We start from the raw sequence: 22,764 nt of genomic DNA, 5'->3' as shown, positions 1-22,764 counted from the left end.
CATCAGGGTTGCCAGCCTCAGTAAAACTAGGGACAGTATGTAAAAATTTGTGTTTTTTTACATCTGTCTCTGAAATGTCCCTTACCGACATCCTTTTGGTCTAAAAATCCAGAGATTATAGCTGCCCCACCTCTCCAGTACCTTCTCAGCCAATAGAAACATGTCTGCGTATACTGTGTGATTGTATACTGTGCGTGTGTGTTTGTGTATACTGTGTGGCCCCATAATCTCTGATTGCCTGGGGGCCCCATAATCTCCTATTGCCCGGGGGCCCCATGAGTTGTCAGTCCGTCCCTGAGTGGGGGCCTTGGGGGTGCCCTCAGTTCCCTGGATGATGGTATGGTAAACTCGCCTTTTCCTCTGTACATCTCCCCTCCAACTGACAAGCCTCGTAGATATATGGAGGATAGCATTGAGTAGCAATTTGAAATAAAACCTTAGAGCTGAGAGACCTCGGCCATTAAATTAAAGACAGGGGTCATGGAGTGTATCCACAGCTCCCTGTCTGTTTGTGCCCTAACAGCATGCTGCAATTGCAAGTAATAAAATCGCATAGAGTGCGCTATATTGAATTTTTTCTGAAGATCCGTAAGAGGATAACTGCCCATTGCAAAAAATATTTTTTCGGACGAGCGATCCCATACTTTTTCCACCTAGGCCTGCTGTCCAGTAGTAGCAGTTGAGGGTAGTCTGTTGTCTGGTCTGATTCCATATCTTTTGCATAAGGTTAAATGTGGGAACGCCAATGCCTCTAGCCCCGTAGCCACATCACTAGTCCCCGTTACCTGCCCCATTAAGAAACTGGTGGAATCCTCACTCCCTTCTTCTGCTAGCCATTCAGTTAAGGTTTACATCTACTTTAACACTGGGGGGGGGGGGGGGGGGGTTATGTGTTTTCAGCCCCAAGTCCAAACATTGTCAAAAGTTTGTAGGATTCACCTCCGTAACATCTCTAAAATTAACCCCTTTTTAACAAATGAAACCACCAAGCTCCTCATTCACTCCCTCGTTATCTCTCGCCTTGACTATTGCAACTCCCTTCTCATTGGCCTGCCTCTCCATAGGCTCCTCCCCTCTTCCGTCTATCATGAATGCTGCTGTCAGACTCATCCACCTTACCAACCGCTCAGTGTCTGCCAACCCTCTCCTCCAATCCCTACACTGGCTCCCGATCGCCCAGCGAATTCAATTCAAAATACTAACCACAACATACAAAGCCATTCACAACTCCGCCCCGAGCTCCATCACCAATCTTGTCTCCAAATATCACCCAAACCGTCCTCTCTGCTCTTCTCAAGACCTCCTACTCTCAAGCTCTCTCATCTCCTCCTCCCATGCTCGTCTCCAGGATTTCTCTAGAGCCTCTCCCATCCTCTGGAACTCGCTACCTCCACTGGTCCGGCTATCCCCTACTCTTGCTACCTTCAGGCGATCCCTGAAAACTCATCTCTTTGGGAAAGCCTATCACATCTCTAACTAATCTCCTACCACTTCCATCAGCTCATTCCCCACAGTTACAACCTTTTGTATCACCTGCCCCACCATATTATATTGTAAGCTCTTTTGAGCAGGGCCCTCTTAATCCTCTTGTATTTTATCGTATTATAACTGTATTGTCTGCTTTTTATATTGCAAAGTGCTGCATAAACTGTTGGCGCTATATAAATCCTGTATAATAATAATAATAATGTATAAAACATTTTCTGTGCGGATGTCTTAACCACTCACATGAGCATTATGAATGTTTGCTGTATTGTTTGTATGATTATCTCCTCTTATTGTCAGCTCCATCTAGTGGCCATAATGTGGTATTTTTTTCAAAAGAAGTATTTCAGGAAAATACTGCAAAGTGGCCACTAGATGGAGCTGACGATCACAGCAAATCATAATTTCAAACAATATGACCATTAAGATTAGACATGTGCACTGACAAAAAATTTGTTAATTTTTGTTTTCCTTTTTGGCTTTTTTCATAAATGTGAATATTCAAAAATTCGGAAATCAGAAATCCAAAAATTCGCAGTTTCGAATTAGCCAATTTTCTCATTTCTAATTTTCGGATTTTGAGATTTTTTAATTCCAAATGTAAACATTTTTGGAATTCGAAAGTTTGGAAATTAAAAAATTTCGAAAATCCGAAAATTTGAAAATCTGAAAAAAAGAAAGGAAATTGGTAAAATTCAAAATAATAACTATTAAATTATAGGTATTGGAATTTCCTTTCAAATTTGGCTGTTTGTGAATGTAATGAATACAAATTTATCTGAAGTTACAAATTATCTGAAATAGCGTATGCCGCATCTAAACAAATGGAATGGAACAAATGAATAATAAATAATAATAACAATAAAAAGGTTTTATATTTATTATTAATAGATCGTTCCATTCCATTCTTTTAGATACGGCATTCGTTATTTCAGATAATTCATAACTTTGGATAAATTCGTACTCGTTACGTTCACTAACAGCCAAATTTGAAAGGAAATTCTAATACCTATAATTTAATAGTTATTAGTTAGTTATTGCAGATTTTTGAGTTTTCCGGATTTTCATTCTTTTGAATTTTCAGATTTTCATTCTTATTTTTGGACTTTCTAATTTTCTAATTTCTGAAATTCCAAATTTCCTCATTTCGAATTTCCGAAATGTCAAATTTCTGAACTTCCGAATTTCTGAAATTTCAAATTTCCAAAATGTAGAATTTCCAAAATTTTCAAATTTCCAAAATTTTCAAATTTCCAAAATTTTCAAATTTCCAAAATTTTCAAATTTCCAAAATTTTCAAATTTCCAAAATTTCGTAAATTCTGAAAATTAGATTTTTGAGTTTCCACATTTTTGGATTTTCATTCTTTTGAATTTTCAGATTTTCATTCTTATTTTCTAATTTCCGAATTTCCTCATTTCGAATTTCCGAAATGTCAAATTTCCGAAATGTCAAATTTCCGAAATGTCAAATTTCCGCATTTTGAATTTCCGAAATTTAGAATTTCCAAAATTTTCCAATTTTCCAATTTCCAAAATTTTGTAAATTCAGAAAATTTGGAATTAACATATTTGTCAAAATTTGTTGAAAAACAAATTCGGAACTAAACAAATTGCACATGTCTAGTTAAGATATCAGTGAATGGTTTATATTTAGACACCTTAAAAAAAATATCAAAAAATAAAAAGGTAATACAATGACGCGACCTACCCAGATGGTGTTGTCGTGGTGGTACGGTCTCCAGTTGCGTCCCGTGTCACTGAACATCACGCTAAATCGCGTCACCCAATCGGAACTCCCGTACCTGCCCTGTGTCGCCGCCCCCGTAATGTTGAATCTTTCTCCTAGATCGACCTGCAGCCATTGCTTCCCATTTGATTCCAGCGGTGTCCAGCCACCAGCTCCTGTAATGAGAAAAAAAAAAGACATAAATACATAAACGCGTTTTACCTGAAATGGAATGGCTGCGTTGTTCTGTAATTGGCTTCAGAAGAAACACTCATCAAATTATATCCGCCGATACATCGTAATCTCCGGATTAAGGGCTAAACTAAATGAGCAACACTAATCCCATGATGGAGACTCATTTGCAGGAAAGCGATTTTTAACGTGATGCAAATTAGGTAACGACATGCACGGGGTTAAATCAGGAGAGCGGGGGGGGGGAAGTAATGGTGTGTTTTATTTTTCAAGCAGGCGCACAGTGTCAACAAAGTTGTTCACATGAGATCACACACAGTTGGGCTGAAGACAAGTTGTTGTCCGCATGTTAGAAAGTTATCAAATCTTTATGTAAAGTATTGTTAAAGGGGTTCTAAAAGCTCAAAGTTTTTTTTACCTTTATGCATTTTATACATGAAGGAAAAATAACCTTCTGTGTACAGCAGCGCCCACAAATACCTAAATCCCTGTCTGGAAAGGCTTGCTGGGAGCAGTAGTTCTACACAAGCTGGTGCTCGATTGCGGGTGCCTATGCGCATGCGCGAGCACGCACGTGCGCGCGCGATCCCCGCCGCCAGATGGGATATTTAAACTCAGCTGTTGCACTGAAGCTCTGCTGTCTGATCTACAGCGTTCCCTGTGAGTTACTTGCTTATCTGATCTGTTCCTGTGATAACCTGGCTTGCCCTGTGACTACCTCTGCTATCCGCCTGCATCTGACCCCCGGCCTGTCCACAACTTTTCACCTGCCTTGTCCTCTGGTCCATCCGTGCCTGCCTGTTACCAACCCGGCTTGTCCAGTGACTCTGCTCCTGTCTCCCGCCTCTGCTCCAGTACTGCATGTCTGTGTATGACCCGGCCTGCCTGACCCTCCAGTGTTCCAGTCCCTGGAACCTCCTCTGTATCCTGTGAGTTTCTTCCTGATATAAAGTTGTTCCAGTCCTCAGCCAAGTCTGCTGTCTCCAGTCTGCTGACCCCCCAGCTACAGCATCGTCCGGAACTCCAGACCTACCTTCCAGCTGTTGATCCTGCCAGGCGTCAGGGGTGTAAGAGAGGCCTTCCTCAGCATATTGGGCTCATCTACTAGGTATGTGATAGTCCCATCGCGATCCAGTAATGGGCACAAGCGTCTCGGCTTTCTGAAGACCCCCCCCCCCTCATTGGCTGAGCCATTGGCTCCCACTGCTGTCAATCACAACCAGTGATCCAATGAGGAAAGAGAGGAGGCGGGGCTGAGCTCTGTGTGTGAATGGACACGCACAGCAGCAGCTCAGGACCGAGACTGCTAGGGTGCCCCCATTGTAAGCTGCTGGCTCTGGGGGCACTTGGCAGGAGGGAGGGGCCAGCAGCGCTATCGGGGGACCCGAGAAGAAATGGATTGGGGCTGCTCTGTGCAAAACCATTACACAGACAGAGCAGGTAAGTGTTACATGTGTGTTATTTTAATGAAAAAAAAAAAACGTAGCCTTTAATATTACTTTCATTTTCAAAGCGTGACTCTCACGCAATTCCCCGTGCCGAGCATTGGGCAGCCCATTCACTTGAATCAGATGCCCTATTTCTTTTGGTGGTATTTAATCACCACTGGGGGTTTAAATTTTTTGCTAAACAAACAAAAAAAGACCGAACATTTTGGGGGAAAAAATTGGTTTATTTGTCTTTGTTAGAACATTTTGTAAATGAGTATTTTTTCTTTTTCACTGATGGGTACTGAGGAGGCACTAATATGCAGCACTAATGGGCACTGATAGGCAGTACTGATAGGTGGCACTGATGGGCACTGACTAATAGGCAGCTTGGATAAACGGAAATGATAGGCATTGATAGGTGGCACTGATCAGCACCAATTGACCGCACTGATAAGCAGCACTGATGAGGACGCACTCATGGCCACTGATAGGCATCACTGAGGGCCACTAAAAGGCATCACTGATGGGCACTGAAAGGCATCCCTGATGGGCACTGACAGGCATCACTGATGGCCACTGACAGGCATCACTGATGGCCACTATAAGGCATCCCTGATGGACACTGAAAGGCATCCCTGATGGGCACTGACAGGCATCACTGATGGGCACTGAAAAGCATCACTGATGGGCACTGAAAAGCATCACTGATGGGCACTGAAAAGCATCACTGATGGGCACTGAAAGGCATCACTGATGGCCACCGCCAATGCAAGCTATATTTCCCCATGTGCATGTTTACAGAAAAACTGCTACAGTCTGCAGATACAGAATCTAAGCCAACTAGTAAAGTTAACCCAAGTTAATCCTATATGAACTTACAAAGATGGAGTCACTCTGGTTCAGCCATATTACTACAGATGGCCACTGAAAGGCATCCCTGATGGATACTGAAAGGCATCCCTGATGGGCACTGAAAGGCATCCCTGATGGGCACTGAAAGGCATCCCTGATGGGCACTGACAGGCATCACTGATGGGCACTGACAGGCATCACTGATGGGCACTGAAAAGCATCACTGATGGCCACTGAAACATCACTGATGGCCACTGAAAGGCATCACTGATGGCCACTGATGGAACTGCACTTATAATCTGTGCCCTAATTGTTATGGCAGATGTCCCCACTGCTGAGGAATGCTGCTTACCAGTTCTCCTCTTCTTACTCACTGTCACCGTGAGGAGAAGAATGCCAACAACTGGCATTTCCTGTTTACATTCTTGGACACAGCTGCCCTCATGGCAAAGAGCCTACGTCACAGGCTCTTAGTCTTTACCATGATCGGTGATGCGCTGTGTCCGAGGAACACAGCACACCACCGATCACCGCGCTTCACACACCACCGGGCGCGCATGAGTGGCTAGAATGGGAGGACATCCTCCCAGAATTAGTGCCGTCATTTCGCTATATGGCGGGCAGGAAGCATTTAACGTAAAACTATATGCAATTTTTTTTTCATTTCGGATAGTGTACGTGATACCATAGATAGCTGTCAGCAAGGTGCATTGTTGAGGCATTTAAATGAATGTGAAATGTGCATTACCACATGTTGTGGGCCCTTAAAAAGAAAACAATGTCAGTATCGCTTACCCTTTCATAAAAAAATAAGTACTTTTATTGTTTCTGTGTCCCTGTTTAAGAGATTGCCCTTATTTCCTGTCCTGTTAACCACAAGGTACAAAACTTCATGACACTTAGAAAGTATGAGTCCAAATCTTTATTTATTAAGAGAAACCAATGCGTTTCAGGGGGAACTGCCTCTCCCTTCCTCAGGGCTCTCAGATCGGATACTTTGCACTGGTTTTAAAGGCATCCAATCTGACGGCCCCGAGAAAGGGGGAGGCAGTTCCTCCCTAAATACGCTGGATACTCTTGATCAATAAATATTTGCACTTAAATTTAAAGGGGCTGTAAAGGAAAATGTTTTTTCACCTTAATGCATCTGACAGTGCCGGCGCCCCCAGTCCCCCCGTTTTATTTACCTGACCCCTCGAAAGTCCCGCGCTCGCCCCCGCCGTCCTCCTCAGCCTGGCCGCTGATTGGCTGGAGTGGATGGATTGAAAGCAGCGCAGCCATTGGCTCGTGCTGCTGTCAATCACATCCAATGAGGCAGCGCGCCCAGGGGCGGGGCCGTGTGATACAGCGATCGGCTATAGCCGCCGACTGTATCACGGGAGCGCGCCCGCAGGTGTTTCTCACCATGCGAGGGATCTCGCATGAACGTGAGAAGTACCTGCAGGAGGAAGCAGAGACAGCCGCCGAGGGACCCCAGAAGAGCAGGTTCGGGGCCACTCTGTGCAAAGCGAGCTGCACAGTGGAGGTAAGTATAACATGTTTGTTATTTAATTTTTTTTTTTTTAAATACCTTTACAATCCCTTTAAGTGTGGTTAACTTTTGTAATGGGTGATCCTCAACACTCAACCCAAAGCTGGATATCTACAGTATGTCTTTTTTTTAGACCATTAGAGAGGCAGCAGCCCAAGACAAGAACAAGGTGCAATGGTTTGAAAGACATTCTATTTGACAGCCCTGAGGAAGGGGGAGGCAGGTTCCCCGAAATGCATTGGTTTCTCTCGATAAAAAAAGAATTGGGCTCAAATTTAAGTACCGTGAACTTTCGTACCAGGCGCTCCTCAATGTTCATCCCAAAGCTGGATATCTACAGCACATTTTCTTTTGAGTCCCTCAGAGATGAAGCAGCCCATGCAATGTTTGGAAAGGCATCCAATCTGACAGCCCTGAGGAAAGTGGGAAGCAGTTCCCCCAAACGTGTTGGATTCTCTTGATCAATTAGATTTTGGACTGACAACTAAGTGTTGTGAGCTTTTGTACTGGGAACTCCTCAACACTCAATTCATAGCTGAATATCTACTGCACATCTTATTTTTGAGACTAGCAGAGAGGAAGTAGCCCAAGACAAGAACAAGGGGCAATGGTTTGAAAGGCATCCAATCTGACAGCCCTGAGGAAAGTGGGAGGCAGTTTCTCCAAAACACCTTGGACTTTCTTGATCAATAAAGTTTTGGATTCTAACTTAAGTTTCATGAACTTCTGTACTGGGTGATGCTCAACACGCAACTCATAACTGGATATCTACTGTATTCCTTCTTTTGAGACCATCAGAGAGGCAGCAGCCCAAGACAAGAACAAGGCACAATTGTTTGAAAGGCATCCGGTCTGCCAGCCCTGAGGGAAGGGGAAGGTAGTTCCCCCCGAAACGCATAGGGTTCTCTTGATCAATAAAGATTTGGACTCAAACCTAAGTGTTGTGAACTTTTTGTACTGGGTGCTCCTCCACACTCAACTCATAGCTGGATATCTACTGTATTCCTTCTTTTGAGACCATCAGAGAGGCAGCAGCCCAAGACAAGAACAAGGCACAATTGTTTGAAAGGCACCCGGTCTGCCAGCCCTGAGGGAAGGGGAAGGTAGCCCCCCCCCCCCCCCGAAACGCATAGGATTCTCTTGATCAATAAAGATTTGGACTCAAACCTAAGTGTTGTGAACTTTTGTACTGGGTGCTCCTCCACACTCAACTCATAGCTGGATATCTACTGTGTGTCTTCTTTTGAGACCATCAGAAAGGCAGCAGCGCAAGACAAGAACAAGGTGCAATGGCTTGAAAGGCATCCAATCTGACAGCCCTGAAACACGTTGGTTTCTCTTGATCAATAAAGATTTGGGCTAAAACTTTAGTGTAGTTAACTTTCAAGCTCTGTGCTCATCAACACTCAACCCACAGCTGGATACCTACTGCACGTCTTCTTTTCAGACCTTCGGCGAGGAAGTAGCCCAAGACAAAAACAAGGTCTCAAACCTAAGTGTTGTGAACTTTTGTACTGGGTGCTCCTCCACACTCAACTCATAGCTGGATATCTACTGTGTGTCTTCTTTTGAGACCATCAGAAAGGCAGCAGCGCAAGACAAGAACAAGGTGCAATGGCTTGAAAGGCATCCAATCTGACAGCCCTGAAACGCGTTGGTTTCTCTTGATCAATAAAGATTTGGGCTAAAACTTTAGTGTAGTTAACTTTCAAGCTCTGTGCTCATCAACACTCAACCCACAGCTGGATACCTACTGCACGTCTTCTTTTCAGACCTTCGGCGAGGAAGTAGCCCAAGACAAAAACAAGGTGCAATGGTTTAAAAGGCATCAGACAGCCCTAAAGAAAGGGGTAGGCAGTTCCCCCTAAAATGTGTTGGATTCTCTTGATCAACAAAGTTAGGGACTCAGACCTAAGTGTTGTGAAGTTTTACTTGTACCGGATATTCCTCAACATTCAACCCATAGCTAGATATCTACGGTACGTCTTCTTTTGAGACCATCAGAGAGACAGCAGCCCAAGACAAGAACAAGGTCTACTGTACATTTCTCTTTTACTGTCTATCAACCACTTTGAAGGAAGTCTGACTGTGGGTAAGACCTTGAAGTACTACTACCCCACCGTTGATAAGACCTTGAAGTACTACTACCCCACCAATATCAGTCCAGTGCTACAACACCAAGTGCGCAGAAATCACTGTTGACCAAACAGGAAGTGAGGTGAAGTCTCCCCAATATGGCAGCAGAAAGCAATGAAAAACATGGCAGTCCTTCCCTATGCTATGAAAAACAAAGTAAGAACTTTAGGCTGGAGTTTAGCTCTAATAATAAATGTCAGATATATCAAGCTGGTTTACAAATAAGCAGGCTTGCTATTTTCGTAAAGATTTTTCATCACTTGCTTTTGAGTCTTGACTAAGTTCTATACCCAGACTATGTGCCCCTTTCCCTCTAGGATATGCTAGACTGTTTTCTTATTCTCTTTGCATTGGTTTATTTGAGATCCTGAAATAAATAGATGCCATCTGTTGTGGCACCTTTAATGTGCAGATAAAAGCCTCCCTTTGGTGCATGACAGATGACTTTGAAAATACAATTATTTTTATTTGCTGTGTTTTATACCAAATCCTCTGGTGCTGACCTGACAATGCTGAATATTTTGATAACTAATAAAGCCTTGCTTTTTTTTTCCCAGCATAAGTTGCTGAATAATTTAATTGCATTCCCCATCTGTCTGTTTTCCTAGGGCTCTAAATGTTCCAGGAACGTTCTACTCCAAATGATTAGCCATGAATGAATCCGGCCAGGACACTCAGAGCCAGCATTGACTGAAAAGTGGAGATTCACTTCAAAGGAGCAACCAATTCACTCAAGTTTGCTGGAGAAGAGGTCCAAAGGAGGGTTTGCTGGTTCACTCCTCACTTGCAGAGCCTATTGTAGGTCCTCCTACGTTAGGTGTGGGCATTGGAGTCCACTCTTACAAGACCCCCCTAAAGGCTTCTCTTCTGGGGGTGAAACCCAGTGATCTACTGTTGTTGCCTGGTCCCGCAGCCAACCTGTCCTGTTTCTGCAGCGGGTCATGATGTTATCCTGCTGCAATAGTCTTTAGGACAGGGAGTCTTCCTAAATAGGAACTGGCTTTGTACAGCAGGCTTCCTACGTCTCTTTCTGTCACCCGGGGATATAATATTTAAAGCCTATTTGCAAGCAGCTTATGCCCCCCATTCCCCATTCCATCAATTCCAAAGACCCTTTTAACTCACCTGGATCCACTGCCATGAGACCCTTATGGCTCCCCTCTAGGGGTAAAGACCACGGATCCATTGTGGCTGTCTGGTCCCACAGCCAACTGATCATGTTGTTTTTGTCATATTGTTAGCTATGTGCAACAGGGAACTAGAGGACAGTGAGCCCTCCTACATAGGAGTTGGCTTTGACCAGTAGGCACCCTACATCTTGGGTGACCTTCTGTCATCTGGCAAAGTTCAATGGGGATGTGCTTTTTAAAGCATATCCCCAGGCAAATTCTAAACTTCCCCATCCCATGTCATGCCCTTTTTAATGCACCTCAGTCCGCTATCACAAGGCCCTCTATGGCTTCTCTTCTGGACTGAAAACCAGAGATTCAGTCCCGCAGTCTGGTCCCATCTCCAAGTGGTCCTATTGCTACCCTTTGTCCTGGAAACAGCAGCCTTCTTTTATTTCGGATGACCTTCAGTCACCTGGTGCAGTTCAATGGTGATGTTATTTTTAAAGCCTATCTCCGGGAAAAGTCTGACCCCCTCTTCCCCATCCAATCCCACTCCAAAGCACTTTTCAAATCACCATCGTCAAGTATGTTGGTGAAGAGGTCCAAATGAGGGCTTTCCAGTTCACTCCTCACTTGCAGAGTGCACAGTAAACCCTCCTACTTAGGAGCTGTCTTTGGAGTCGATTGCTGCAGTCTAGTCCAACCACCAAAGGGTACTGTGCCGTGCCTTGTTGTGAGGTTATCATGCTGAAACAGGAGTCTCTAGGACAGTGAGCCCTCTTACACAGGGGTTGGCTTTGACCAGTAGGCTCCCCACATCTTGGGTGACCTTCTGTCATCTGGCAAAGTTCAATGGGGATGTGATTTATAGAGCCTATATCCAGGCAAATTCTGAAGCTCACCTTTCCCATCCCTTCATATCCCATTCCAAGCCCCTTTTAGAACACATAAGTCTGCTATCACAAGAGCCTTCATGGCTCCTTTTTTGGTAGTGAAGACCAGTGATCCATTGCTGCAGTCCGTGCCCACCTCCAACTGGTCCTGTTGCTGTCCTTTATCATATTATCGTGCTACAAAGGGAGTCTTTAGGACAGTGAGCCCTCCTACATAAGAGCCAGCTTAGAACAGTGGGCTTCTTACATCTCTGTTGACCTTCTGTCATCTGATAGAGTTCAATTGGAGGAGTTCACTGTCAAGTGTGCTGAGGAAGTGGTCCAAAGGTGTTCTTGCTGGTTCACTCCTCACTTGCAGAGTGCATACAGTAGTTAGTCCTGTTAATTAATGGTATCTTGCTGTAACATGAGCCTTCAGGACAGTGAGCCCTCCTACATAGGAGCCCCCCCCCCCCTTTTCAATCACATGCTTTTCAAAGCCCTTTTTAATTCACCTGAGTCCCATGTCACAAGAATATCCAAGGCTCCTCTTCTGGGGGTAAAGGCCAATGATCCATTGACGCAGTCTGGTGCCGCACCAACTGGTAATCTTGGCACACCTTGCCATGAAAAACAGGAGTCTTTAGAACAGTGATCACTCCTATATAGGAGCCAGCTTTGGGAGTAGACTTCCCACATCTCAGGTGACCTTCTGTCATCTGGCAAAGTTCAACAGGAATATGATTTGTAGGCCTATCTTCAGGCACATTCTGACCCACAACCCTTTCCTCTCCTTTTCAAAGCCCCATTTAACTCACCATATCTTCTCTTCTGGCAGTGAGGACCAGTGATCCATTGCTGCCACTGGAGTCTTTAGGACAGGGATTCTCAACCAGGGTTCCTCCAGAGGTTGCTAGGGGCTCCTTCAGCAATGGGCAATTTCTGCCTCTCAGATAAGTTCCCAGTGACACCATTGATCTTTTTAGCTCTCTGTAAGGAGGTAATTCTTCCCAATGACCACAAGTGTAAGGATCATTCTTCCCACTGACCATCACACTAATGTATCATGAGTTGTAGATTTCTCATTTTTAGCAGGGGTTGCCTGAGACCGGAGAACTATTTCAAGGGTTCCTCCATGTTGAAAAGGTTGAGAAAGTCTGCTTTAGGATGTTGAAAGGGCCCTACTCAAGGTCAGCTGATGGGAAAGCCTCCATGCCACCAGGAGGCAGTAACAAGGCATCTGCAGAGGAATCCTCCCACCCTTCAGTTCAGAAAAAAAAGAATACCGATAACTTGCCATTTGACCATATATTCAGGTAAGAACAGAAATCATTTAGTTTGAGTGTGGAAGAAGATGGAAGTTCTCTTTTAACTAATTTCCAAATAAGTTTGCTCATCCCTACGTATAATGCCTGATGTCTACAAAAGGTCTCCCAGAGTACGGCCTCACAGTGCCTTCTAAGCCCCTGTACACACGGTCGGAGATTCCGACAACCAAATCCGTCGGATTTTGCCCGTCGGATTTTGTCCGAAACTGTTGCATACACACGGTCGGACAAAGTTGGCGAAAAAATCCGATCTTTCAGAACATGATGACGTAATTTCGTTACGATGGGACTACATTCAGGCTAGTAGCCAATAGCTTTGATGTAGGAATTTGATCTGAGCATGCGTGGCACTTGGTCCGATCAAAATTCTCTACACATGATCGGAGTATGTCCGATCGGCCCAGTTGGTTGGGAAATATTTCCAACATGTTGGAAAATTGGGTCAGACGGATATTCCGACGGAATCAGTCCGATACATACCACACACAGTTGGATTATCCAACGACACGGTCCGATAGGACACATTCTGACGGATTCTCCGACCGTGTGTACAAGGGCTAAGAAGTTTGTCGAAAAAAAGAAAGAGCAATAAAAAATATTGTCAAAAAAGGAAAGAATAATAGGACTCATTCTTCCATATTCTATTGCAGCATTGCAATGATAATGTCTAGGGTACAGGAAGGAGCAGCCAGAGCACAGAAGGTCCCAGTTCTAAAAGCGCAGATGGCTCCAACAATAGTCAGCTCCACTCTGTTATATTCCTCACTGAAATGCAATTTTAGGTCAACGTAATATCGGAAATCGGAAGAATCTGAGTAACACGAACATAAAGCTGTGCTAGAAATGAGTGATGGGGGAGTCCTGCTCATCATTCTTCTCGTGCTTCTGACAATCTGCTCTTCCGTCCCAGAATTCTCCAACACTTTACAGCAAAGCTCTACATACAGCGCCGGCTGATGTCATGAAATAATTGGAGGATCGCGAGCTATAAAGTAGTTCTGGATGAAATGAAATGACATCTGACTGACAACTTCAAGGCGTGTCACCAGCTGTCTGAGCCACTAATAAAATATAGATGTCTTTGGCTGGCATGAATACAGAGTATCTGGAAGGATCAAAACACACACACACACATATATATATATATATATATATATACACACACGCTATATTACCAAAAGTATTGGGACACTTGTCTTTACACGCACATGAACTTTAACCACTTTCAGACCGGACCATTTTTCTGGTCAAAGAACAGACCACTTTTTGCGATTCGGCACTGCATCGCTTTAACTGACAATTGCGCGGTCGTGCGACGTGGCTCCCAAACAAAATTGACGTCCTTTTTTTCCCACAAATAGAGCTTTCTTTTGGTGGTATTTGATCACCTCTGCAGTTTTTATTTTTTGCGCTATAAACAAAAATAGAGCGACAATTTTGAAAAAAACGCATTATTTTTTACTTTTTGTTATAATAAATATCCCCCAAAAATATATAAAAAAAAAATTTTCCCTCAGTTTAGGCCGATACGTATTCTTCTACATATTTTTGGTAAAACAAAAATCGCAATAAGCGATTATTGATTGGTTTGCGCAAAAGTTATAGCGTTTACAAAATAGGGATAGTTTTATAGCATTTTTATTAATATTTTTTTTTTTTTTTTACTAGTAATGGCGGCGATCAGCGATTTTTATTGTGACTGCGACATTGTGGGGGACCCATCAGACATTTTTGACACATTTTTGGGACCATTGTCATTTATACAGTAATCACTGCTATATAAATGCAGTGATTCCTGTGTAAATGACACTGGCAGTGAAGGGGTTAACCAGTGGGTGGCAGTGTAGGGGTTAAGTGTTCCTAGGGGTGTGTTACTAACTGTGGGGGGCTGGGCTTTCATTTAGTGAACACTGATCTCTGCTCCAATCACATGGAGCAGAGATCTGCATCACTAGTTGCTAGGCAGAATGGAGAAATGCTGTTTACACGGCATTTCCTCCATTCAGCCGTCCCGTGAGACGATCGCGGGTATGCCCACGGCGATCGAGTCCGCGGGTCCCACGACCGGACTCACGGGGGCAGGGCGGCATTGAAGATTGGACGTACATGTACCCCAATATGCCTGCCGTGCCATTTTGTCAACGTACATCGTCGTGCGCTGGTCGGGAACCGGTTAAAGGCATCCCAGTCTTCGTCTGTAGGGTTCAATATTGAGTTGGCCCACCCTTTACAGCTATAACAGCTCCAACTCTTCTGTAAAGGCCGTCCACAAGGTTTAGGAGTGTGTCTATGGGAATGCTTGACCCATACCTGGACAGGTAAGTGCACTAATATTTAAAATCAACAGTAATTTGTAGCTGTTTTTATTTTTTTTATTTTTTCTGAAGGAGCCTGGAGCTCTTCTTTAAGGTAAAAAGCCTTCTGCATGCAACTCCTCAGCCCTTCTTATACTTTCCGAGAGCCCTATCTTAATCCAGATATGTGCATGAGAGCAGCAGCTCTCCCAGCTCTCTCTCTCTCCTCGTGGGCTCACACAGCAGTGGGAGACATTGGCTCCTGCAGCTGTCAATCACATCCAATGAGCCAATGGGGGGGTGGGGCCAAGCTATGCTCTGTGTGTGAATGGACAATGTCTAGAGCAGTGATGGTGAACCTTGGCACCTCAGATGTTTTGGAACTACATTTCCCATGATGCTCCACTACACTGCAGAGTGCATGGACATCATAGGAAATGTAGTTCCAAAACATCTGGGGTGCCAAGGTTCACTATCACTGGTCTAGAGGCTTGCTATTGGGGGCACTCAGCAGGGAGGAGGAGCCAGGACCAACTGCGTGGGACCAAAAAAGAACAGGATCGGGGCTGCTCTGTGCAAAACCATTACACAGAGCAGGTATAACCAGGATAAAAAATAACAAACGAGTCTTTAGTATTACTTTAAGATTTGTTTGTCTTTTCAAATATGTTGAAAAAGTCAACTTCCTTGGGAAAGCTGTATATTTCTATACTAATATAGCCAGTGTCTTGAAAAAGTATTCATACCCCTTGAAATTGTCCACATTTTGTCATGTTACAACCAAAAACGTAAATGTATTTTTATTGGGATTTCATGTGATAGACCAACACAAAGTGGCACATAATTGTGAAGTGGAAGGAAAATTATAAATGGTTTTTCAACATTTTTTACAATAAATATGTGAAAAGTGTGGGGGGTACATTTGTATGGCGCCCCCCGGAGTCAATACTTTGTAGAACCGCCTTTCACTGCAATTACAGCTGCAAGTCTTTTTGGGGGTGTCTCTACCAGCTTTGCACATCTAGAGAGGGACATTTCTGCCCATTCTTCTTTGTAGAACATCTCAAGCTCTGTCAGAGATTTTCAAGTCTTGCCACAGATTCTCAATTGGATTTAGGTCTGGACTGTGACTGGGCCATTCTAACACATGGATATGCTTTGATCTAAACCATTCCAACATTCCTGTTGGCTGGGAGGAGAAGCAAGGCCTGTTGGCCTGGAGGAGAAGCAACTCCTGTTGACTGGGAGGAGAAGCAAGGCCTGTTGGCTGGGAAGAGGAGCAAGGCCTGTTGGCTGGGAAGAGAAGCAAGGCATGTTGGCTGGGAGGAGAAGCAACACCTGTTGGCCGGGAGGAGAAGCAAGGCCCGTTGGCCTGGAGGAGAAGCAAGGCCCGTTGGCCTGGAGGAGAAGCAAGGCCTGTTGGCCTGGAGGAGAAGCAAGGCCTGTTGGCCGGGAGGAGAAGCAAGGCCTGTTGGCCGGGAGGAGAAGCCGGGAGGAGAAGCAAGGCCTGTTGGCCGGGAGGAGAAGCATGGCCTGTTGGCCGGGAGGAGAAGCAAGGCCTGTTGGCTGGGAGGAGAAGCAAGACCTGTTGGCCGAGAGGAGAAGCAAGGCCTGTTGGCCGGGAGGAGAAGCAACTCCTGTTGACTGGGAGGAGAAGCAAGGCCTGTTGGCTGGGAAGAGGAGCAAGGCTTGTTGGCTGGGAAGAGAAGCAAGGCATGTTGGCTGGGAGGAGAAGCAACACCTGTTGGCCTGAAGGAGAAGCAGGGCCTGTTGACTGGGAGGAGAAGCAAGGCCTGTTGGCCGGGAGAAGAAGCAAGGCCTGTTGGCCGGGAGAAGAAGCAAGGCCTGTTGGCCTGGAGGAGAAGCAAGGCCTGTTGGCCGGGAGGAGAAGCAAGGCCTGTTGGCCGGGAGGAGAAGCAAGGCCTGTTGGCTGGGAGGAGAAGCAAGGCCTGTTGGCTGGGAGGAGAAGCAAGGCCTGTTGGCCTGGAGGAGAAGCAAGGCATGTTGGCTGGGAGGAGAAGCAAGGCATGTTGGCCGGGAGGAGAAGCAACTCCTGTTGGCCGGGAGGAGAAGCAACTCCCGTTGGCCTGGAGGAGAAGCAAGGCCCGTTGGCCTGGAGGAGAAGCAAGGCCCGTTGGCCTGGAGGAGAAGCAAGGCCCATTGGCCTGGAGGAAAAAGCAAGGCCTGTTGGCCTGGAGGAAAAAGCAAGGCCCGTTGGCCTGGAGGAGAAGCAAGGCCTGTTGGCCGGGAGGAGAAGCAAGGCCTGTTGGCCGGGAGGAGAAGCAAGGCCTGTTGGCCGGGAGGAGAAGCATGGCCTGTTGGCCGGGAGGAGAAGCAAGGCCTGTTGGCCGGGAGGAGAAGCAAGGCCTGTTGGCCAGGAGGAGAAGCAAGGCCTGTTGGCCGGGAGGAGAAGCAAGGCCTTTTGGCTGGGAGGAGAAGCAAGGCCTGTTGGCCGAGAGGAGAAGCAACTCCTGTTGGCCGGGAAGAGAAGCAACACCTGTTTGCTCGGGAGGAGAAGCAACGCCTGTTGGCTGGGAGGAGAAGCAAGGCCTGTTGGCTGGGAGGAGAAGCAACGCCTGTTGGCTGGGAGGAGAAGCAATGCCTGTTGGCTGGGAGGAGAAGCAATGCCTGTTGGCTGGGAGGAGAAGCAACGGCCCCTAATCTTCCCTTGGAAAGCTACAGCGAGGAGCAACATTGGTCTCCTAAGGTAAAGCCACTGATTGCCCCCATCTGTCTCCCGGGGGGGGGGGCTCTGATAACCACCATCTGTCTCCCATGGGGGGGCACTGATCACTGTCAGCCATCTCCTGTGTGGGGGGGGGAGGGTGGGGGTTGGGTGTCATTAGTGGAAGTGAGGGGGGCAGGTTTGTTTGCCGCCATTCCCCAAAATATTGAGCACCAGCCGCCACTGCATTGTACAATGCACAAACGTGAATGGGCCCTGACAGGCTTGGTTTAGTTGAACCCACCCCTCCCCCCTTGGAGATCAGCTTTAATGAAAGCACCAGCTGGACTCCACATTGAGATGCTTCTTCTTTGCTCCACACCTTGTTTATTTTGCTAAAGATATTTCAGGGAAAAAAATCTGTTTGCTTGTAATAATTCTCAAACGAGGAGATGATTCTGGTTAGACACTCGCAGCCTGATGAATTATTCATGGCAGTCCTCTAGACAGTGACAGATTCTTCAAACACCGATCTTACCATTGTGGCTGTTGAGCTTCGCGTTGCCGTGGCTGAACAGTTGCGAGGAGCTGTCAAACGCCGAATGCGGCAGCTGGGATACCAAGGGATCATTGCAATTATCTGCAGAAGATTGAAAAGACAGGAAAATCGTCAGCAACACACTAACGATCCAACATCGGCTTTATTTTCCAAAGGCTATTCTTAATATAGAAACAGCTATCAGCTATCCCATGCGTAAACTATGTTGTACCCTGAGATAGCTGTCTCGAAATACAGAGGTATATTTATTTATATTGTTTTATATATATATATATATATATATATATATATATATATATATATATATATATATTTATTTATATTTATTTATATATCTATATATATATATATATATATATATACATATATATATATATATATATATATATATATATATATATATATATATGGACAAAATCGGCACAGGATCAAATACTTTTTCCCCTCTCCGTATATAGTATTTGATCCCCTACTGATTTTGTCCATTTGCCCACGGACAAAGAAATTATCAGTCTATAATTTTAATGGTAAGTTTATTTTAACAGCGAGAGACAGAATAACAACAAAAATATCCAGAAAAAAACCATTTCAAAAAAAGTTATAAATTGATTTACATTTTAATGAGTGAAATAATTATTTGATCCCCTATCAATCAGCAAGATTTCTGGTCCCCCAGTGTCTTCTATACAGGTAACAAGCTGAGATTAGGAGCACTCTTTTAAAGGGAGTGCTCCTAATCTCAGTTTGTTACCTGTATAGAAGACACCTGTCCACAGAAGCAATCAATCAGATTCCAATCTCTCCACCATGGCCAAAGAGCTGTCCAAGGATGTCGGGGACAAGATTGTAGACCTACACAAGGCTGGAATTGGCTACAAGACCATCGCCAAGCAGTTTGGTGAGAGGGTGACAATCGTTGGTGTGATTATTCGCAAATGGAAGAAACACAAAATAACTGTCAATCTCCCTCGGTCTGGGGATCCATTGAAGATCGCATCATGTGGAGTTTCAATGATGATGAGAATGGTGAGGAATCGGCCCAGAACTACACGGGAGAATCTTGCCAATGATCTCAATGCAGCTGGGGCCATGGTCACCAAGAAAACAATCGGTAACACACTACGCCGTGAAGGACTGAAATCCTGCAGCGCCCGCAAGGTCCCCCTGCTCAAGAAAGTTCATGTACAGGCCTGTCTAAAGTATACTAATGAACATCTGAATGATTCAGAGGAGAACTGGGGGAAAGTGTTGTGGTCGGATGAGACCAAAATCAAGCTCTTTGGCATCAACTCAACTCACCGTGTTTGGAGGAGGAGGAATGCTGCCTGTGACCCCAAGAACACCATCCCCCACCATCCAACATGGAGGTGTAAACATTATTCTATGGGGGGGTGGTTTTCTGCTAAGGGGACAGGACAACTTCACCACATCAAAGGGACGATGGACGGGGCCATGTACCATCAAATCTTGGGTGAGAGCCTCCTTCCATCAGCCAAGACATTGAAAATGGGTGGTGGATGGCTATTCCAGCATAACAATGACTCAAGACACATGGCTAAAGCAGCAAAGGAGTGGCTCAATAAGAAGCACATTAAGGTCCAGGAGTGGTCTAGCCGGTCTCCAGACCTTAATCCCATAGAAAATATGTGGAGGGAGCTGAAGGTTCGAGTTACCAAACGTCAGCCTGGGAACCTTAATGACTTGCAGAGGATCTGCAAAGTGGAAAAAAATCCCTCCTGAGATGTGTGCAAACCTGGTGGCCAACTACAAGAAACGTCTGACCTCTGTGATTGGCAAAAAGGATTTTGCCACCAAGTGCTAAGTCATGCAAAGGGGGGTCAAATACTTATTTCACTCATTAAAATGCAAAATCAATTTAGTACTTTTTTTAAATGCATTTTTCTGGATATTTGTGTTGTTATTTTGTCTCTCACTGTTAAAATAACCCGACCATTAAAATTATAGATGGATCATTCCTTTGTCAGTGGGCAAATGTATAAAAATCAGCAGGGGATCAAATACTTTTTTCCCCTCACTGTATATTGTTTACACACATTTACATTCATTTTATTTAAAAAAAAAATGAAAGTGATTTTAGGTAGAACTGTCATCTAAGCAATGTTCCTTAACATTAAGCTTTAAAGTAAAGGTTTATGTCCATTGCATTAAGGTGCTCTACCCTAACACACTACCAGACCTCTACAGGGCCGTTTTTAAGGCAGGGCAAAAGGGGCAGCTGCCCTGGGCCCTGTCATTGTTGTGGGGGCCCAAAGAAGCTGCCTCATACTTGCCAACTATCCTGGTTTATATTCCCTCATCCCTTGAGGTTTTAGTCCTGTGCTGTGTCCCAATATCTAAGTGTGAAGTGCTGCTACTAATGCTGCCCAGCTCTGCCCTATTGTTGTGTACAGATGCCTCACCTGCAGACCCTGTGTTTACAATTACTGGCATTCATATGTAAATAGTGACAGCATTCATATGTAAATAGGGGATATCATGGCCTCCTTCAGGGGGGCATTATATGTATATTATGCCCCCCCCCCCCCCGAGGTCATATTCACAGTAAATCATGTGCTGTAACCTCTATAAAAATGAATCAGTGAGCTGTAATGTGTGCTGTAAACTTTAGAAACCAGTCAGTGAGCGGTAATGATATGTTGTAACCTCTAGAAACCAGTCAGTGAGCGGTAATGATATGCTGTAACCTCTAGAAACCAGTCAGTGAGCGGTAATGATATGTTGTAACCTCTGGAAACCAGTCAGTGAGCGGTAATGATATGCTGTAACCTCTAGAAACCAGTCAGTGAGCAGTAATGATATGCTGTAACCTCTAGAAACCAGTCAGTGAGCGGTAATGATATGCTGTAACCTCTGGCTATCAATCGCAATAGCTGCCTGATCTGATTCAGTAAAATGATTTTCAGTCTAGTTGCTATTTTTTGTATGTCTCAAAGCAGGTGGAGAGCAAAACTGCATGGGGGGGTGAGGGGGCAAGAAAAGTTTTGCCCGAGGTCCAACCAATATTAAAGACGGCCCTGGACCTCTACCATTGCTTAACACATGAAAGCCATAACCCAATGTAATGGAGAAAGGAAAAGGAGAAGGTAAAATCACATACATAATAGCTTGTAAAGTCTCATAGAAAAGCAATGATAGGAAACATTTCTGCAGGTTATGAAATTTCAATTTCCAGTGAGATTTTTGGCAGACAGAAAAATAAAATGGAAAAAGGTAGAAAATTCTGTCCTAAAAAAAAAAAAGGTGTTTTCCGTCTTAATACTCTTATGTACACTAAGTAGTTTACAATACAGACTGCAATGAGATGTAATATAACAGCATCCTTGACCTACTACTCCATTACCATGAAAAATGTATTCATATTAGAAGAAAGTATTTTAGAGTGTCAATATGGGCTAGGTGAGAAACAATAACCTCTAAATTCTGCAAATTATTACTACATTATTTAAGGTGGAAGCTCCACCTATCAGCCTCCTCCCCTCCTCTGGTGCCACATGCTCCTTTCAGGGGGCGAGTGGGGGGGGGGGCAGGTATCTGTTTTTGACAGGTCCTCGTCCCCAAATATCCCAAGCTTTGAACATCTCACGGAGCTCTGTTCAATCCATTATCGGAAAATGGAAAGAGTATGGCACAATTGCAAAGCTACCAAGACATGGCCGTCCACCTAAACTGACCGGGCCGGGCAAGGAGAACATTCATCAGAGAAGCAGCCAAGAGGTCCATGGTAACTCTGAAGGAGCTGCAGAGATCCACAGCTCAGGGGGGAGAATCTGTCCACAGGACAACTATTAGTCGTCTCTCCACAAATCTGCCCTTTATGGAAGAGTGACAAGATGAAAGACATTGGTGAAAGAAAGACAAAAGAAGTCCTGCAGGTTGTGAGAAGCCAAGTGGGGGACACAGAAAACATGTGGAAGAAGGTGATCTGGTCAGATAAGACCAACATTTTACTTTTTAGCAGAAGCAAAATGCTCTGCCTGGTGGAAAACTAACACTGCACATCACCCTGAACACACCATCCCCACCGTGAAACATGGTGGTGGCAGCATCATGTTGTGGGGATGCTTTTCTTCAGCAGGGACAGGGAAGCTGGTCAGAGTTGATGGGAAGATGGATGGAGCCAAATACAGGACAATCTTAGAAGAAAACCTGTTAGAGTCTGCAAAAGACTTGAGACTGGGACGGAGGTTCCCCTTCCAGCAGGACAACGACCCTAAATATCCAGTCAGAGCTACAATGGAATGGTTTAGATCAAAGCATATCCATGTGTTAGAATGGCCCAGTCACAGTCCAGACCTAAATCCAAATGAGAATCTGTGGCAAGACTTGAAAATTGCTGTTCACAGACGCTCTCCATCCAATCTGACAGAACTTGAGCTTTTTTGCAAAGAAGAATGGGCAAAAATGTCCCTCTCTAGATGTGCAAAGCTGGTAGAGACATCCCCAAAAGACTTGTAGCTGTAATTGCAGAGAAAGGTAGTTCGTTCTACAAAGTATTGACTCTGGGGGGCGCCATACAAATGCCCCCCCCCACACTTTTCACATATTTATAAAAAAAATAA

General features: G+C 44.8%; 1 protein-coding gene across 1 annotated transcript in view; it reads right to left on the bottom strand.

The window, feature by feature from the left end:
• LOC143925079 (contactin-associated protein-like 5) overlaps nucleotides 1–3,384 on the bottom strand; it is a 591,832-nt gene extending 588,448 nt beyond the window's left edge. Inside the window, exon 1 of the mRNA XM_077449666.1 lies at nucleotides 3,196–3,384. Within this exon, the coding sequence (XP_077305792.1) occupies nucleotides 3,196–3,252 (57 nt within the window). The 5' untranslated portion in view covers nucleotides 3,253–3,384. The remainder of the gene's footprint in view (nucleotides 1–3,195) is intronic.
• Between the last annotated feature and the right edge of the window lie 19,380 nt (nucleotides 3,385–22,764).

The sequence above is a fragment of the Lithobates pipiens genome, unplaced genomic scaffold (assembly GCF_037356315.1).
Source record: "Lithobates pipiens isolate NorthernLeopardFrog02 unplaced genomic scaffold, aLitPip1_a1.2 Scaffold_22, whole genome shotgun sequence".
In the NCBI taxonomy this organism is placed as follows: domain Eukaryota; kingdom Metazoa; phylum Chordata; class Amphibia; order Anura; family Ranidae; genus Lithobates; species Lithobates pipiens.
Note: the sequence above shows the minus strand (reverse complement) of the source record. Positions and strands in the feature narration are given on the sequence as shown.